The sequence below is a fragment of the Sminthopsis crassicaudata genome, chromosome 1 (genome assembly GCF_048593235.1).
Source record: "Sminthopsis crassicaudata isolate SCR6 chromosome 1, ASM4859323v1, whole genome shotgun sequence".
NCBI classification, from domain to species: Eukaryota; Metazoa; Chordata; class Mammalia; order Dasyuromorphia; family Dasyuridae; genus Sminthopsis; species Sminthopsis crassicaudata.
The window spans coordinates 508,178,252-508,194,072 of NC_133617.1; the positions used below are offsets into that span (position 1 = coordinate 508,178,252).

The window sequence follows — 15,821 nt, forward strand, 5'->3', positions numbered from 1 at the left end:
AGTCATTTAACCCTGTTTACCTCAGTTCTTCACTTATAAAACGAGCTAGAAAAGTTAGCAAAGCAAACTCTTCCAGTATTTTCACCAAAAAGACCCCAAATTGAGTCAGGAAAAGTAAAATGACCAAATGAACCAAAATAGGTCAATAAATTGTTTTTCTATGGGAGTAAGGCCAACAAATTACACAAAGTTTGGTAACTTATACTGATTATACTTTGAAGCTAAGGAGACCTGATTTCAAAGCAAGGAGACCTCTGACACCCTGAACTTAGTGTAGTAACTTCTTTGTGCTCTAACCCTGCTGATATCAAACATTTGACCTACAATACTCCTGAGTCCTTGAACCAGATTCAAACATAATTGGGAAAGATTTAACAAAATAAATAAAAATACAATAAAACATACATAATATTATGGTTTAAAACTAAGTCAATATGCATTCCTCAGTGACCTTTATGTACAAATTAATGGCTTTTTTTTCTATTTGAGATAGACCCTACTGCCTGAGGCAATTAAGACTTTCCAGTTGAAGTGGAATTAACCTGCTTTTGTGGGAGTTTTCTCACTCCAGAGTTCCTTTTAATCAGTGAAATCACAGATCCAGTCCCCCTCTTTAACCAACAATAGGTTCATTCTCTCCTGAGTTATTAAATGAAATGGCTTTTTCCCCCATTTTTTTACTCAAAGAAGTTTTCTGAAGAATACAAGTAAATTCTATAAATTGAGTTATTGTTCTCATTTCTGTATTTCTAAAGATTGTGTGTGTGTGTGTGTGACAGACAGACAGAAAATAGAGGCACAGAGACAGAGACAGACAGAGACAGAGAAAGAACCTGAGACAAAAAAAAAAAAAAAAAAGAAAGAAAGAAAGAAACAGAAGGAGGAAGTGAGAATAGCGTATGAGCCTTCCTCAAGGTCTGTTTTGGGACAACTGATTTAACCTTTAGTGTCCCTAAGGCAACTTTCTAAGACTAAGCTAAAGGCAAGTTGTTAACCTACACTTTTTTAGAGCGACTTTATTTGTCCAATTGCTTCTAGCAAAATCACAGGTCCAGACCAAATGCACAAATACTATATCTGTAGCTATATATATGATTGTACATAATTATATCTTTAGCTAGAGTAAAGATTTGAGAAAAGGAAGAAGAGAAAGAAAAAGAGAGAAAGAGAATCAGAGAGAAAAAAAAGAGAGATAGGGGTGTGTTCCTGTGTGTACACATAAGCACAAGTGTGTGCATATGTATATCTGAAGTAGCAGCCAGGAGCTATGTAACACCATGATTTGTTATAGGTGATCCAATTTAATCTAAGTTCTTGGGCAGAAATATATGTTTAGTCTTCTAGTCAGAAGACAAGTACTGAGAATAATAAATACCTAAGAGAAAAAATGAAATTTTCTTCTTATTCTTCAAAGCAGAGTTTGACCTGAAGAGTTTGGTTCGAGAAAGAATGAGTTAGAGTTTTTTGCCTTATTAGGATTTGCTGAAGATATATATTTTTTTTAAAGATCAAAATAAAGAGCATGTTTTTATAGGTCTTTGTTAATTGTTGTTGGTTTTATATCAATGATTAGTCAGTCAGCAATCATTTATTAAGTAGTACATTCCAGATCCCTTCCTAGATCACTGCCATGTTCAACAGAGGGGTTTTCCTAGCTCAATGAAACTATAATGAACAGGTCATAGTGGAGAGTTCTGACAAAAGGTGATTGATTTACTGGAGAAGGAAATGGCAAAAAACTCCAATTTTTTTGCTAAGAAAACCCCACAGACAGTACTAGCATGCTGATGGTCCACAAGATCATGAAATTAGGACTTAACAATAACAACATGTCAGATACTGTGGTAATATTTTAGTATACAAAAAAAGTCAGAAGAGTCTCTGCTTTTAAGAAGCTCACTCTTCTGGAAAGATTCAGGACTTTCATGTTTCAATGTTACTTCAGGATAAGGAAAGAAAGTGTTTTATTCCCTATGTATCTATGTCACTATTGAAATATAACTTTCATTCCACTAGAGGAAAAAAGGTACATCCAGACAAGTAACTCGTCCTGAGATTTCACAGACCAAGTCAGGATGTGGAAGACAGATGCTGCTGGTGTAGCTGATCTGTTTTCTATGAACCATGCTGAGATAGTACAATAAAATATATGTCAGCAATGGTATTTCTGTCAGAGGAAATAATATTGTAGCATTTTAGCTTTAAAATCAGTTCAGAGTTTTGACAGAGGTTTATAGAAAATCCTAATAATCACCATCTCTTTTTGTTCCTTTTAATATGCTATTACAATGGCATGGGGAAAGTTGTGTTCAAGTGGGGAATGTTCTTACAATAGACATAAAGTTGAAATTGTAAACCTTATCCACTTCCCATAAAAACCTTAGGTGGAAATCATAGGGGTTTGAATGGATTTTAGTAAATCATGATTAAAAAAAATAAAAATAAAAAAACCACTATTACTAGTGTTTAGGGTCTCATAGAAACTTGGTAGTGAATAAAGAAAAGAAGAAAAAGCACAAAGTAAAAAAGATATTGAAAAGTTATGTCCCTCCCCCATCCTCCTCTTTTGTTTTCATTTTTAGAAGGGTTTTTAATAGGTTGAGAAGCAGCACAGTCTAGGAGAAAGGGAACTGGCCTTTAAGATCTGAACTAAGTCCTAAGTCCCCCAGTTCTCTAGGAAATTCTTTCTTTAGGAAAGGAACTCTATAATTTGCAGAAAAGGTTCTTTCCTACTTTGATAAAGGGAATTTCCTCATTTGAGACTTCCTTATATCAACAAAATCACAACTCCAGTTCCAGTGCCTCCTTCAGGTTCAATAATCTATAGGACCTAAACTATGAAAAAAAGAAAGAATCAGTACACTTCCAGAGAGATGGACACCTGGATAAATGCTATAATACTCCAGAGCCAGCTCTAACTAGAGGAGACTGAAATTTTCAGTGTTGAAAAAAGAAAAATATAAAATATAAAATTTTTATATAAAAATATAAAAGAAGCAAAAATAAACCTAATGCAGATTAAATTTATTTTAAAAAATTATGTGCTTTCTTTTATAAAATTTTCAATAGTATTTTATTTTCCAAATACACATAAAGATAGTTTTCAACATTCATTTCTATAAGGCTTTGTGTTCCAAAATTTTCTTCCTCCTTTACTTTCCTCCTTCCCAAGAAAGCAAGTAATTTATACAGGTTAAATATGTGCAATACTTCTGAACATATTTCCATATTTTGCAAGAAAAATCAGACCAAAAGGGAAAAAAACTGAGAAAGAAAAAATGCTATGCTTTGATCCATTTTCAGTCACCATAGTTCTCTCTGTGGAGACATTTTCCATTACAAGTCTATTGGAATTGCTTTGAATCACTTACATTGTTGAAAAGAGCCAAGTCCATCACAGTTGATCATCAAATAATCTTGTTGCTGTGTACAATGTTTTCTTAGTTTTGCTCACTTTGTTCAGTCTTAGTTCATGTAAATCTTTCTTGGCTTTTCTGAAATCACCTGCTCATCATTTCTTGTAGGATACTAATATTCCATTACACTAATCTACCATAATTATTTATCCATTCCCCAATTGATGGAGTTTTCAATTCTTTGTACAAGTAGGGCTGCAGTAAACATTTTTGCACTTGTGGATACTTTTCCCTTTTTTATGATCTCTCTGGGATACAGACCCAGTAGGGACACATGCAGTTTAACTTAAAAGTGTGTACATGCCTCTTCTTTACACGCTTAACACCATCCAAATTGCTTGTTAAAACATTTGTACCAAAACATTCTAATATGCTCCATAACCACTGATTGAGCTCAGCAGGAGTGCAGTAGAAGACTGAGGGTATGAAGTCATCATCAGATTGCAAGCTTTGTAACTATAAGTTCCTCACAATATTGACACTGACTTGGTGCTTTAAAGTTTGCAAAGTACTTTCTTCCCTTATCTCACTTGAGCCTCATCATTCCCCTAGACATATGACAATAAGGGGAGGAAAGCTATATGAAAACTATTGGGGAAATCCTTTAAAAAGCCAATGCCAGACCCTCAGCTCTTCCTCAAAAAACAACAAATAGCAATAATTTTATTTTTGAGGAAAAATGTCTAGAAGCATTCTCATTCAGCCTAATTTTGAAATAAAATATGATGTAGAGGAAAGCTCATGAAAGTGAAACAGAGGTCTTGATTCTAGTCCTACCTTTTTCTTTTTTTTCTAATTATACGACAATGGGCTAATCTTGAAAGTTTTCTAGATCTCAGTTTCTTTATTTGTAAACTATAAATTTATCAAATATTTATGACAAGATTCCTTGGCAGATCTTTTCCTTTCTCCAGATAAATGATTACAAGTGGTCTGTGATATTTCCCTTTCTTCTGAAATGTGTGTTTTTATATTCCTGCCAATGGTTAGTAGGAGAAGAGCCAGGTGCTTTATCAAGCATTTGAAGCCATTATTCTTATTTGTATTGGCCTTATATCTTACTGAAACTATTTCAGTGCAGGTGGCCCCTGTAGATAATTTACAAGAAAGATTATAATCAGAATCAATAACCTTGAGCTTTTTCTAATTAGTTGGGAAACATCCTTCTGGCTGACTCTTCCTTAAGTCAATGGTCTCCAATTTTTTTTTAATAATGCATCACTACTAAAATTAAATTTTTAGGTACACACTGCAATATACTTATTTCCTCATAAGATATATGCCTATCTGACTCTCCTAATATTGCATGTAGATTATGTTACAAAATGCAAACAAAAATAAAAATTATAAAAGATGATATAAATATGAAATTAATCTTCCCATTTTATTAAGAATAGAGTTTTTATTAATTTTACTTGCTTTTTAGGGAGATCAATGCAATTGAATATATTTTGAATCTTGGTTTAATAACTTATGATGCAATCATTCAATGAGCTGGTTATAAGCTCAGTTTATTGCTATGCTAGATTTTAATGACTGTCACAGTCAAAAAATATTCCTCCCAAAGCTATGTAGATCCAAATAGAAGATGAGCATCAGTGGCTGAACTTAATAAATCATTATACTCATTTTAGATCCCATCCACCATCTTTCCTGATATGGAGGAGAGGAGGGTAGGAAGACCTCATCTCTGTAGGTCAGGTCTCAGGTCCAGAGGGGGGTAGTTCCATGTGGTGAGAAGTTGATAATTTGGCAGGATGCCCGGGTAAGCCCTGGTTTCCTGGTGCTAGATGGCCTTCTTCCTTTGCTTCCAAGCTGTCTGACTGGGGTAGAGGGGGAAGGGCAGGGGAAGAGGGTTGGGTGTCTAGGGAACTGGGTAGCAGCTCTGAGAGAGTTTTGCACTTGGCCTCCTGAACTTCAAGAATCCTGGCAGCAGCAGCTGCTGCATCCTGTCTCACCTCATGCTAGCTGCTGCTGCTTCCCATTCCTGAGGTGGCGGTGGTTGCTATTTTTTTTTCCTCTTCTGTTCTCCTTACTGCAACTCCTCCCAGACTCTGTGCAAGCCTCCTTTGTTCTCCTAGGGCCCGAGGAAGATAAGAGCCTGTCTCGTTAGGCTGGAAGGCAGCAAAAAGCTCATATCCTTGGGAACCATTAAGCCTTTCATCCCCAGAATTCTGTTTCTTATACCTCTCCTACCCCCTCTTATTTGTGGAGTACAAGCCCTATCCATTTTTTCCCCCTCTCTTCTAGCCCCAGGCCTTAGAAGGGTCTTTGCTCCCAGCTCTTGTTTGTCCTTATTCAGGCTGGGGGACATATACCACCGTTACAGTAGGATTGTTAAAAAAAAAAAAAAAAGACAGAGGCCTGTGGGGGTTGGGCCGGTACATGATTGCATGCCCACCTGCCTGCCTGGGGAAGAGCACACACAGCTGATTATCCAGCACTGCCTGCATTGGGGGAGGGGAGGAGAAGAGAGAGCCAGGTGGTAGCTGTGAGTGCACTGAACAGCTGGGCTGCTCTCTGTTCTAATATTTTCTTCAAACATACACCAATGAATTGCCTTGCACACCCCCTGGAGTATGCACACCCCACTTTGGAGCCGCCAAATGACAGCATCCTATTAATGCTAGAGTCCTTGAAAATGTGCTGCATAGGTCAATGGAGGGCACTCTATTTAAATACTCATTTGTTTTGTTTAAATTTTCCTCTTGTGAGTGAGGATGATCAGTAGCTCTGATCTCTGCAAGACAGGTTCCAGGATTAAGTAGGCCAGGTTGTACCCACAGACATGACACCTGCTTCCACCGTTCTTCGGGAAAGGTTTCTCATTCTGGCGTGTGGGCCATCCAAAACTTCACCTTATCAGTTACTGAACCAGGGATCAGGGCTGTTCCATTTCAGAGCTGACATAGTTTTGGGTGATTTATTGCTTGTAAAATATCATGAGGGAAGCCAAAAGGAGAGAAATATTTACACTTAACAGCATAAGAGTGCTACAGGATAATCAACGCTTCCTTAAACTACTTGGGAAATATTTGCATCTTTCTTTCACCTCAAATCTTCAATAATTATGGCACAAAATTAAGAGGATCTTTTCATGCTCACCTTTTAAAATCAACTATGTGCTTTTTACATAGATTTTCTTTTAATAAGGTCAATAAAGGCTCTCAACAACTATGGCAACTTAAGAGTGGATGTGCTGTATTTACCTTATCATCTAACTATTAGACATTAATTCTATTATTTAAAATGCCATATCCTGTTCCCCAAACTTCTTACCTCATTTTTTCTCATTCTACCTATTTTCCCCTATCTGTTCAGTGATAATGTCAATAATCCATATTATAAAATGACTAAACATACTAAGTTCATTTGTTCAGATTTCTTCCATTCTCAAAGTGACCGGAAGAAACTGACCTATGGGTAGGATCAGCACATGACTATATAGTAAATGGAAGGAGTCTCTGATTTCTTTGCAACATCATAGCTCCAGGAGATTTCAATGAAAAAGAAGCTAAGAAGTTGACCACCAGGTGATAAAACTTTTAGCCAAATCAAACTCACTAATACATGGAAGGTTTGTGATCTAGGTCATTGGAGAGAGCACCCAAAGATCTTTGAAGTAAATCTATTGTACATAAAGATTTAAGGCAGTTCAATCTGTCCCTTCTTTTTTTTGCTAACTATATATGGTTGTATCTTAAAGTACCAAAGCTTGCATTTATATTTTCATGGTATCTGGGGAAGAATAAAAAAGAGAAATGAGCTTTATTATTCCCTTTGCTTTTTAAAAAAAGTCTTCTCAGGTGTAGAAGCCAAAAAGCTTTCTGCACTCTTCATCCTCCTTACACTGCCCCTGAAACACACACACACACACACACACACACACACACACACACACACACACACATACACACACACACACACACACACACACACACACAGAAAATTGGAACCATGGTAGCAGACATATTTCAGGCTACATAGCAGCTGTGAAGTATTCTACAAAGTTACTGTAACATATGCAGCAGGATAGAATTTCTCTGTTAGTTTGAGTTATCTTCCCACACTTCTAGTTCCTGAATACTCCCCACCCACTCTTTAATCTCTCCTCCACACTCCTAGTGGGACAGTCTGATTCTGGGACTATGAATTGAGTTTTAAAATACAGAACTGCTTCCTTTGCTACAATTATGGAACAACCTTCTCTATCTCTCTAATCACTATCATGTCTAGGCTGCCCAGTACAGACTGCACAAACAATCTGTCCCTTTCCAATGGGAATAATAACTTGTAGGGTTTAGAGACTAAACCTGTGATTAGGGAATTCCTACTCTACCAAAGCAGGTCAGTACCTTCTTTACAACTGAGTTTTAGTTTCCTACACCATTGAGAGGTTCAGTATCTCACCCAAAGTCACATCAGTAAATGTTAGAGCCAAGTCTTCAACTCAGAGCTATAAATTTAGTGCTCTATATACTGAATTCTCTTTCTGAGATAGAGATTTTAGTCAATAAATGGATCTTTGTAAGTGTTGATTGCTTCTGTTTGCAAAGGGCTCAGAACACTCAATCAAAGCTCCGATTACTGGTTATGTTGGAAATATTCCTCTCAAGTAAGGAGCAGTTGTTATTTTATATAGAAATTTGGTAGATAAGTAACTTCTAACAGGTCATTCATAAAAAAAATGGCAAAGGATGGAATAGCTCTTATTATCCTGATACATAAACTTTTTTTCTCCATCTCATAGACCACATTTCTAAGAGAGTGCGAAGGGAGATTTTGAGCTTGCAAAATTTCGAGAGAAATTATTTTTCTTATGATTACTTTTATATTTTGGATCTGTGAATTCATAGATAAAGCAAGTCATAGCCTTTCCTTCTCTCCCACTATGTGATTCTTACACGTCTTCTGGATAATTCACTGTAGAGTGTACCCAATGTACAGGAGGCTTTCTTCTAGATTTCTCAACATGCTAATGGAGCATCTGGACTCTCCATGAGTTACCTTTTGCTCTAGCCATATGACCAGTGCCACTGATAATCTTTACATAGCTTTCCTTGAATAATTCTTAATTGATGCTGTGCTGTGAATAATTCATACTCCACCCATGATATTATTTTAATATTATTAAGATTATCTATATTGATTACTTCCATATGTATCTATGTGACCCTTGTCACTCTCCTAGGCACAAGTCACACATAACAAATTTCCTATGTAATATTTCAAACTAGATGCCCTTGAGATGCCTTTCAAAAGCAACATCCAAAGGAGAAATTAACTCTTCTCCTAAGCCCAATTCTTTTCAAAACAACTATTTTTTTCACAGACACCAGCATACTTCCAGTCTCCTAGGTTTGTAATCTTAGAATAATTCTCAATTCCTTAATATTCCTTATCCCACATAGCCAATCAATTGCCACATCTTGTGTTTTCTACTTCCATATCTTATACCTTTCTCCTTTGCTCTATTCACAAAACCATGTTCTTAATTAAAGCCCTCATAGCTTGTTCCTTATTCCTTTTCCTGGAGAATGATCTTTAATAATGAAGAATTAAAAAGAGAGGGGTAAAAGTTCAACAAAACTAATCAATTCATCAAAAAAAGTCTGTTATTATATTTAATATTTCACTACCATAGTCCTTCACCTCTTCCAAGATGGAAAAGGGGTCTTCTCATTATTCTTCTTAAGGTCTAAGCATGGTCACAACATTGCAATGATTATTTTATTGGTGTTCTTTTCAGTTATATTGTTTTGTTAGCTGTGCATACTATTATCCTATTTCTATTTATTTCATTTTATAACAGATCAGATAAATCTTTCCATGCTTCTCTGCAATCATCATTGTTATAGTGCAATAATTTTCCATTCTATACAAGAATTACGCTCTGTTTAGCCATTCACCAAACAAGGAGACTCTCAAAGTGATTTCCCTAAAGCTGATCATGTCCATTCCACTACTCATAAACTCCACTGTCTCCCTATTACTTCTCTAGGATCTAAAATAAACTCTGCTATTGTGCATTTAAAGACCTTCACAACCTGGTCCTAAGCCAATTTTCCATCCTTTTTCTGTATTACTGCTCTTTTTGAACCAACTGTCAAGACCAATCGAGGCAAAGTGATCTTGTCGTTCCTTATATTTCTAACTTCATTTCCCATCTACACACCTTTATCCTGCCTATTCCTCCTCCCAAAATTGGAATGTTATTCCTCCTCAACTCAGCTTCTTAGAATCCTTATTTTTCTTTAAGCATCCATTCAAGTTCCAACTTCTCCACGAAGCCCTTCTTGATTCCTCCTCCTTCCCTTCCTTACCCTGCCCAAATAACCTTGCATCTGTTTTTTTAATCTAATTATATATATATATATATATATATATATATATATATATATATATATATATATATATATATATATATATTACACACACATATTTTACTTTTAGCTTTACATCTCTAGAATGTAGTCCAATGATTGCACGGAGTAAATTATTATTTGATTAATATGCAACTACATAATAAAGTCTCTTTGCCCTTGTGAAATAGCAATTTAGTTGGAGGGGAACAAGGCAAGCCGCGCTTTCACACATGAAACAGAGATAGAGACAGAGATAACAACACAAGTAAACTAATAGTGACTAGTGTGTCCAATTGATAGGTTTCATTATCCTAACATTTATTGATAGGTCTCATTATCTTAGTATTTATTGGAAGTTAAAAAAAGAAATCACTCCTACCTGGATATGTTGGAGAAAACTTCACAGAAGAACAAGATTTTAACCTGGACCCTGAAGGACAGCTGCATACACAACAAATAACATATTGATTGATTTATAAATTGGTTATAAATTCTTTTTCAAAGAATAAACTGGATGTATGAGAAGTAGAGATTTCTGACTTTACAGTCAGATTTTAGTATACAGTTTTTCAAAGTCATTTGCATGACTTTGTATCATCCCAAACTGTGTAGTCCCATGAAGATAGGGAATTGTGTCTCATCTAATTTCGTATCCCCTTCAGAGCCCAGAACAGTACCCTGAACATAGTAAGTAATAAATACCCAGTAATATAGAAAGGACATTGGATTTATAGTTAGAAAATTTGGATTCAAACCTTGGTTCTGTTTCTTACTACTTTTATAACTTTGAATAAACTATCCAAAATGAGGGATCACACTATGTTATCACTGCTCACCTTAACTATGAGTGAGTCTATTAATGCTTATTGAATTGAATTGAATGTATAGAATGAAAATATTTGGGAAAAAGGTAATGTTGGATATGTGTATTATCCATATCCATATCCATAAAGATATTAAAATAAAACTTCTGACTTTAATAGGATTTTAAGTATATAGTTACAAGGAATCTGAGGTTATCTAGTCTAACCCTTTCATTTTTACATTTAAGGAAACTGCGATCTAAAGAGATTTAGTGATATGTCAAAGTTCATACAAAATAAATGGAGGAATCATTCCAAACTCAGGTCTTTTGACTATACACTGGATATTCTTGCCAGGTACCCCACTACCTTACAGATTTAAACTTATTTGGTTATGTCTGATTTACAGCTTTTGGAAAAAAATATTTTTAGAGAGCTTGAAGCCATCTTTTTAACCCTATTTCGTTTGACTTTCAGTATCCTAAAAACCTTAAAACAGACAGTAGTCAATTAGTATTCAACACTGTTTAATTTGTCTAAAAGCAGCCAATAATAATGACTTTTTGTTTGTTCATCACAGTTCTAATAGCCAAACTGATTTAGTAGACTCAAAAAAGCAATAAAAATAGTTTGTCATCTTTAAATAAAACAAAAATAAAAAGTCAATGCACCTTTTCACTTAACTCAGACCAAATTAATATAATTGTTCATAGATAAATCTGAAAGTATTTAATGGAGTCACCATCCAAAAAGAGCAAATCAAAATGTTCTTAAGGATTACAGTGTTTCTAGAAACAAAAATAACTTCAAAACTTTTTACAAAAACCCTGACAAAATAGTATATTTTTTTATGTGTGTCAGCTTCGGGGCCAAGGAGATGGAAAAATAAGACAATTAATTATCCAGGTGATTGTAGCAAAATAAACTTTGTATGAAATATATTATATTTGTATGAAATGTATTAGCATGAATTACTCTCATGGATCATCAATATAATGATCAAAATCTCTATGTAGTTGCTTGAATATATAATATAATTGGCTTGTGTAAGTGCAAAGACAAGGAAAAAAACATCAGTATACATAATAAACATGTTTCATATGGTAATAGCCCTAACATGAATTTCAAGTACTAATATATGCATGTAGCTATTGTATGTTGTTATTGTGTTATTATTATTTTAGCTCCCTCAAAGTCCCTATAAACTTGGTCTCAGAAGGAAAACCAAAATCCTTATATACAGTCTGGAAAATGAACAAGCAGATAATATCTGTCTGTCCATAGAGTGTCAACAACAAAAAATTATACTGTTTTCTCATTTACAGGGGCAAGATGGAATAGGGAAAGAAAAACAGATCAAAATCTCAGAAGAATAAAGCTTCAAATAAATGCCTATATATATTAATTGGTGTTGCTCTGACACCTTTATTCAGAACATAAATGTTAACTACCTGATGACATAAGTAGTACATGATAAAGTATTTTTTTTTCTGGAGACATCTAAGTGGCACAATAGAATGTTGGACTTGGAGAAAGAAAGACCTGAATTCAAATCCAATCTCAGACACTTAGAAGCTGGACAAGACACTTATCATTTGTCCATCTCAGTTTCCTCATTTGCGAAATGGGTACAATAGTATCCACTTTCCAGGGTTGTTGTGATGATAAAATGAGATAATATTTGGAAAGTGCTTTGTAAACTTTAAAGTATTATATAAATGTTAGCTATGATGATAATGACGGTGATGGGGACCTATTTAATTTACAGGCTCTGAGCATTTATATCATCTATGTATTGAGATTAAAGGAAGCAGTTGGATAAATTTCTTCTGGGAATAGTGATCTTCTTCACTTTAGGGAAAAGCTTTGTATTTGACCAGAGCAATTATGATTGCAATAATTGAAATTTGTTGTTGTAGCAAAGCTATGGTACTTTGTTTTTTAAAAATTTTTTTCCTCATAGTACATTCATAGAGAAAATAATATATTTGTAGGGCGACAAGAATGAATTTCTTACATGAAGCATAAAATATCCTCATTCATATAAAATGAATCTTTAAAAGTAAATATTGTATTTTTGAAGACTTGTAAATGGGAAAAATCAGCCCTTGTTTCTCTTTTATTTTTCCTTTAACATTACAAACCTCTGAGGTAACATGCTTCTAATATTGTAATGTTTCCCTTGAGCCTTCAGTGTATTATTATCTCTCCCTCCTCCTCCCTATATGCTTTTCTATCTCAGACATAATAGCTAGCTAGTTTCTATTTCATGTTTTACTTACCCTTGCTATTGAATACTCCTCCTCATTATAATAGTGACAAGAGTCATGGAAGATGGTAACTGCATCTCAGCTGACCCCAGAGATGCCTTTCTTTGAGCTCAAATCCTTTATAACCGTCAAACCAACCAAGCTTATCTTGTCACTACTTATAACTTGCTTCTAGACATAAATAGAGAGGGTATTTATGCCCCCTTAGTAATGGAGTACTCTTTTAGGCAAGTCATGCTTTATAATTGAATTTCAACCCACACTTCAGGGATGTAGATAGGAAGCTGTTCCCCCCACCTCTTTTATTTTCAAGATAAAGTAAATTAATTAATGTGCACTTTCCAATTGGAGTAATGATTAAGACCCAGCTGTGGCTGTGAAATTATATGCTGAAATGTAACAAAGGACTTGTTAATGCTTTGGGGGGAGGGAAATAGAGAGGGGTGAGGAAAAAAGCCATAGGTGTCTAATATTAAATGATGTTATAAAAGCACATGTTAGTATTTTGTTTACCAAATCTACTTTCAAAGACAATCTAGTTTATGAAGTCCGACTTTTCTACACACAAATCTTCAATGATTGATGGGGTACTGTAAAATAGCTGTGTTCAGAAAGATAATTTTTGGCAGACAATTTCAAAGGGTTAGAACACAGGAAGGATGAAAGGATAGTTTCATTTTTACATTAATTTTCCCCTGTAGATCAACATCTAACTGAAATCTGCCTGGGAATTATGAGCTATTTATTTTATTACATGATGTTCTCTTTCATTGTATCCAGTGGTCCTCATGTGGATTTTTCTATTTTTATGGTTTAAGAGACTTTTCATATGTATATAATGTGATTTTGAGTGAATACAGTGGGTAATGGGAATAAAATTAGTTTTAGGTAGTCCCATTTACCATTGTTTTATTGCAAGGTGTCATATAAGACAACTTATAAATGAGTAATAGAATGGGGGTGGGGAAGTTTAGTTTGTTTTATCAGATTCCCTGCCTATTCTCCATAGGGTGCGAATTAGTCATTTCCAATGTTATTGGTTTTTTTTATTTAGATACTGTGATATAGTTTTATTTATGCCCACTACCATCATCTAGTTATGTAAAACTAACAAGAAAAAGAACAAAGTATTTCCCTAAAAACTCTAATTGCCAATTTCCTTTAGAATCAAAAGGCTTTCTACCTAGCAGTCCATAATGTATTAAAAGCTGTTCACTAAGAAGGATCTTGCATTGTACCAGTCATCAGCCTGGAAAAGAAGTTTTTGAAGGGGCTCACATCAATGAGGAGTCACAGCAGATAGTGGGGAATACAAGCATTTCCCTTTGTTAAACTAGACTAATTGCCCAATTTATAAAGAAAAGGATAAAAAGCAGAATTTTCTTTTCGAATAAATTTAGTACAATAAAGTAGCATTTTGCTGGACACAATTGAACAACACTGATTTGAAGGAGGAAAAAAGAAAGAAAAATTCTTTTTCTGGTCTTTGGCAGGGTGAAGTAAAGAAATAAAGTCTCCCCACTGAACTACTATGAGGTCAGAAGCCTTGCTGCTATATTTCACACTGCTACACTTTGCTGGGGCTGGTTTCCCAGAAGATTCTGAGCCAATCAGTATTTCACATGGCAACTGTAAGTATTAACAATCTCACAGATCATCTCAGGTTAGTAAATTGTCTGCATGAAAATAGCAAAAATTGGATCTGCATTCACATGCATCAGCCAGGCCCAGTTAATTTGGAATTATTTTTATTTGCTCTGTCTTATTTGGATTGTGAGAGTAGATATAGCATCAGATGCAACTCAGGGATGTGCTTGGTTTCCCTAGAGGTTCCTGCAAAGGCAGAATTCCTTTCTGAGGGTCTCCTAAATAGTAATTTTGTAAGCAGTAAAACAAGTTACTAGTACTAATAATATGAGTCAACCAGCATTTACTGGTTAAATATGCAAAAGATATCAGACAGGATCCCTTCCCTCAAGGAACTTGTGATCCAATTACGCAGAAAAGACTAATTAATGCACAAAACGATAAAAGAACACCAGATAATATATAATTAGGTGTCAGTATAGGATTCAATATGAGGAGATAACAGTTCTTGTCTTCATAATCCTTAGAGCCAAAAACCATGGCTAGAATATTCAGTCATTGATTACTTAAATGTATAACTTTATTGTTATTTAGTTCCTTAATATTAGAAAATCTTTATTTTTTACATCACTCTCTGTGTCTCCCAAGGCTAAATTTTTAAGAGAGACATATTGTCTTTTAGTAAGCTCTTTGAATAAAGGGATAGAGTCTATAATAGAGACCAAAAATATAAGGAAAAAAATATGAAAATCCTGTGTTCTTCAGTAGGGTATCACACTTGTGGCTTTAAGTTAGCTGATGCATGAAATAGTTGAGAAACCTACTCATAAAATTTCCCACTGTGGATATAAGGAAAGGCTAAGATTTTAAAATAATGTAGTAAAAATATAAATCAGAGTTATAAAGTTTTCTTTTTACATAAATATTCTGAATCCTAAGCAATTTTCTGTTTATTATTTCACCACCATCATCATTACCACTACCCAAAAAAGCTTTGTTTCAGTTTAAAGAAGTAATAAACATATAATTTTGATGCAGACCAATGTCAGAGTATCTATTGACTTTCTCCTAGATCTACACTTGGCCAATAGCTAAACAGGATAACAGCATTGGAGTTGCTAAATAAAACAAAAGAGCTCAATAGATTAAAAAAAATTTTCCAAAATCACCTTTATACTTTTAAAAACTAGCAATGTCAGTTATATGAGAGATGAGGAATTGTATAAACTTTTAATAAAATTGTAGTTAGCATTTACTTGTAATTGCCATACCTCCTCCTTCTTGCAGGTATGGACTTTTGTTTTCAGTTTCTTAAGAAGGTATTTCTGGCTGAGTGCTTTCTGAAACTGGCTGTATGTTTTATTCACAGAAAATCAGAAT

The 15,821-nt window shown here is 34.6% G+C and overlaps 1 protein-coding gene across 4 annotated transcripts in view; it reads left to right on the plus strand.

Annotated features, from left to right (window-relative positions):
* Positions 1-15,821, plus strand: part of SEMA6A (semaphorin 6A) — a 174,676-nt gene that overhangs the window by 76,861 nt on the left and 81,994 nt on the right. For all 4 annotated transcript variants that reach the window (XM_074281542.1, XM_074281541.1, XM_074281543.1 and 1 more), the window contains one exon: positions 14,348-14,485. In XM_074281542.1, coding sequence (XP_074137643.1) covers positions 14,386-14,485 — 100 coding nt within the window. In that variant the 5' untranslated portion in view covers positions 14,348-14,385. The remainder of the gene's footprint in view (positions 1-14,347; positions 14,486-15,821) is intronic.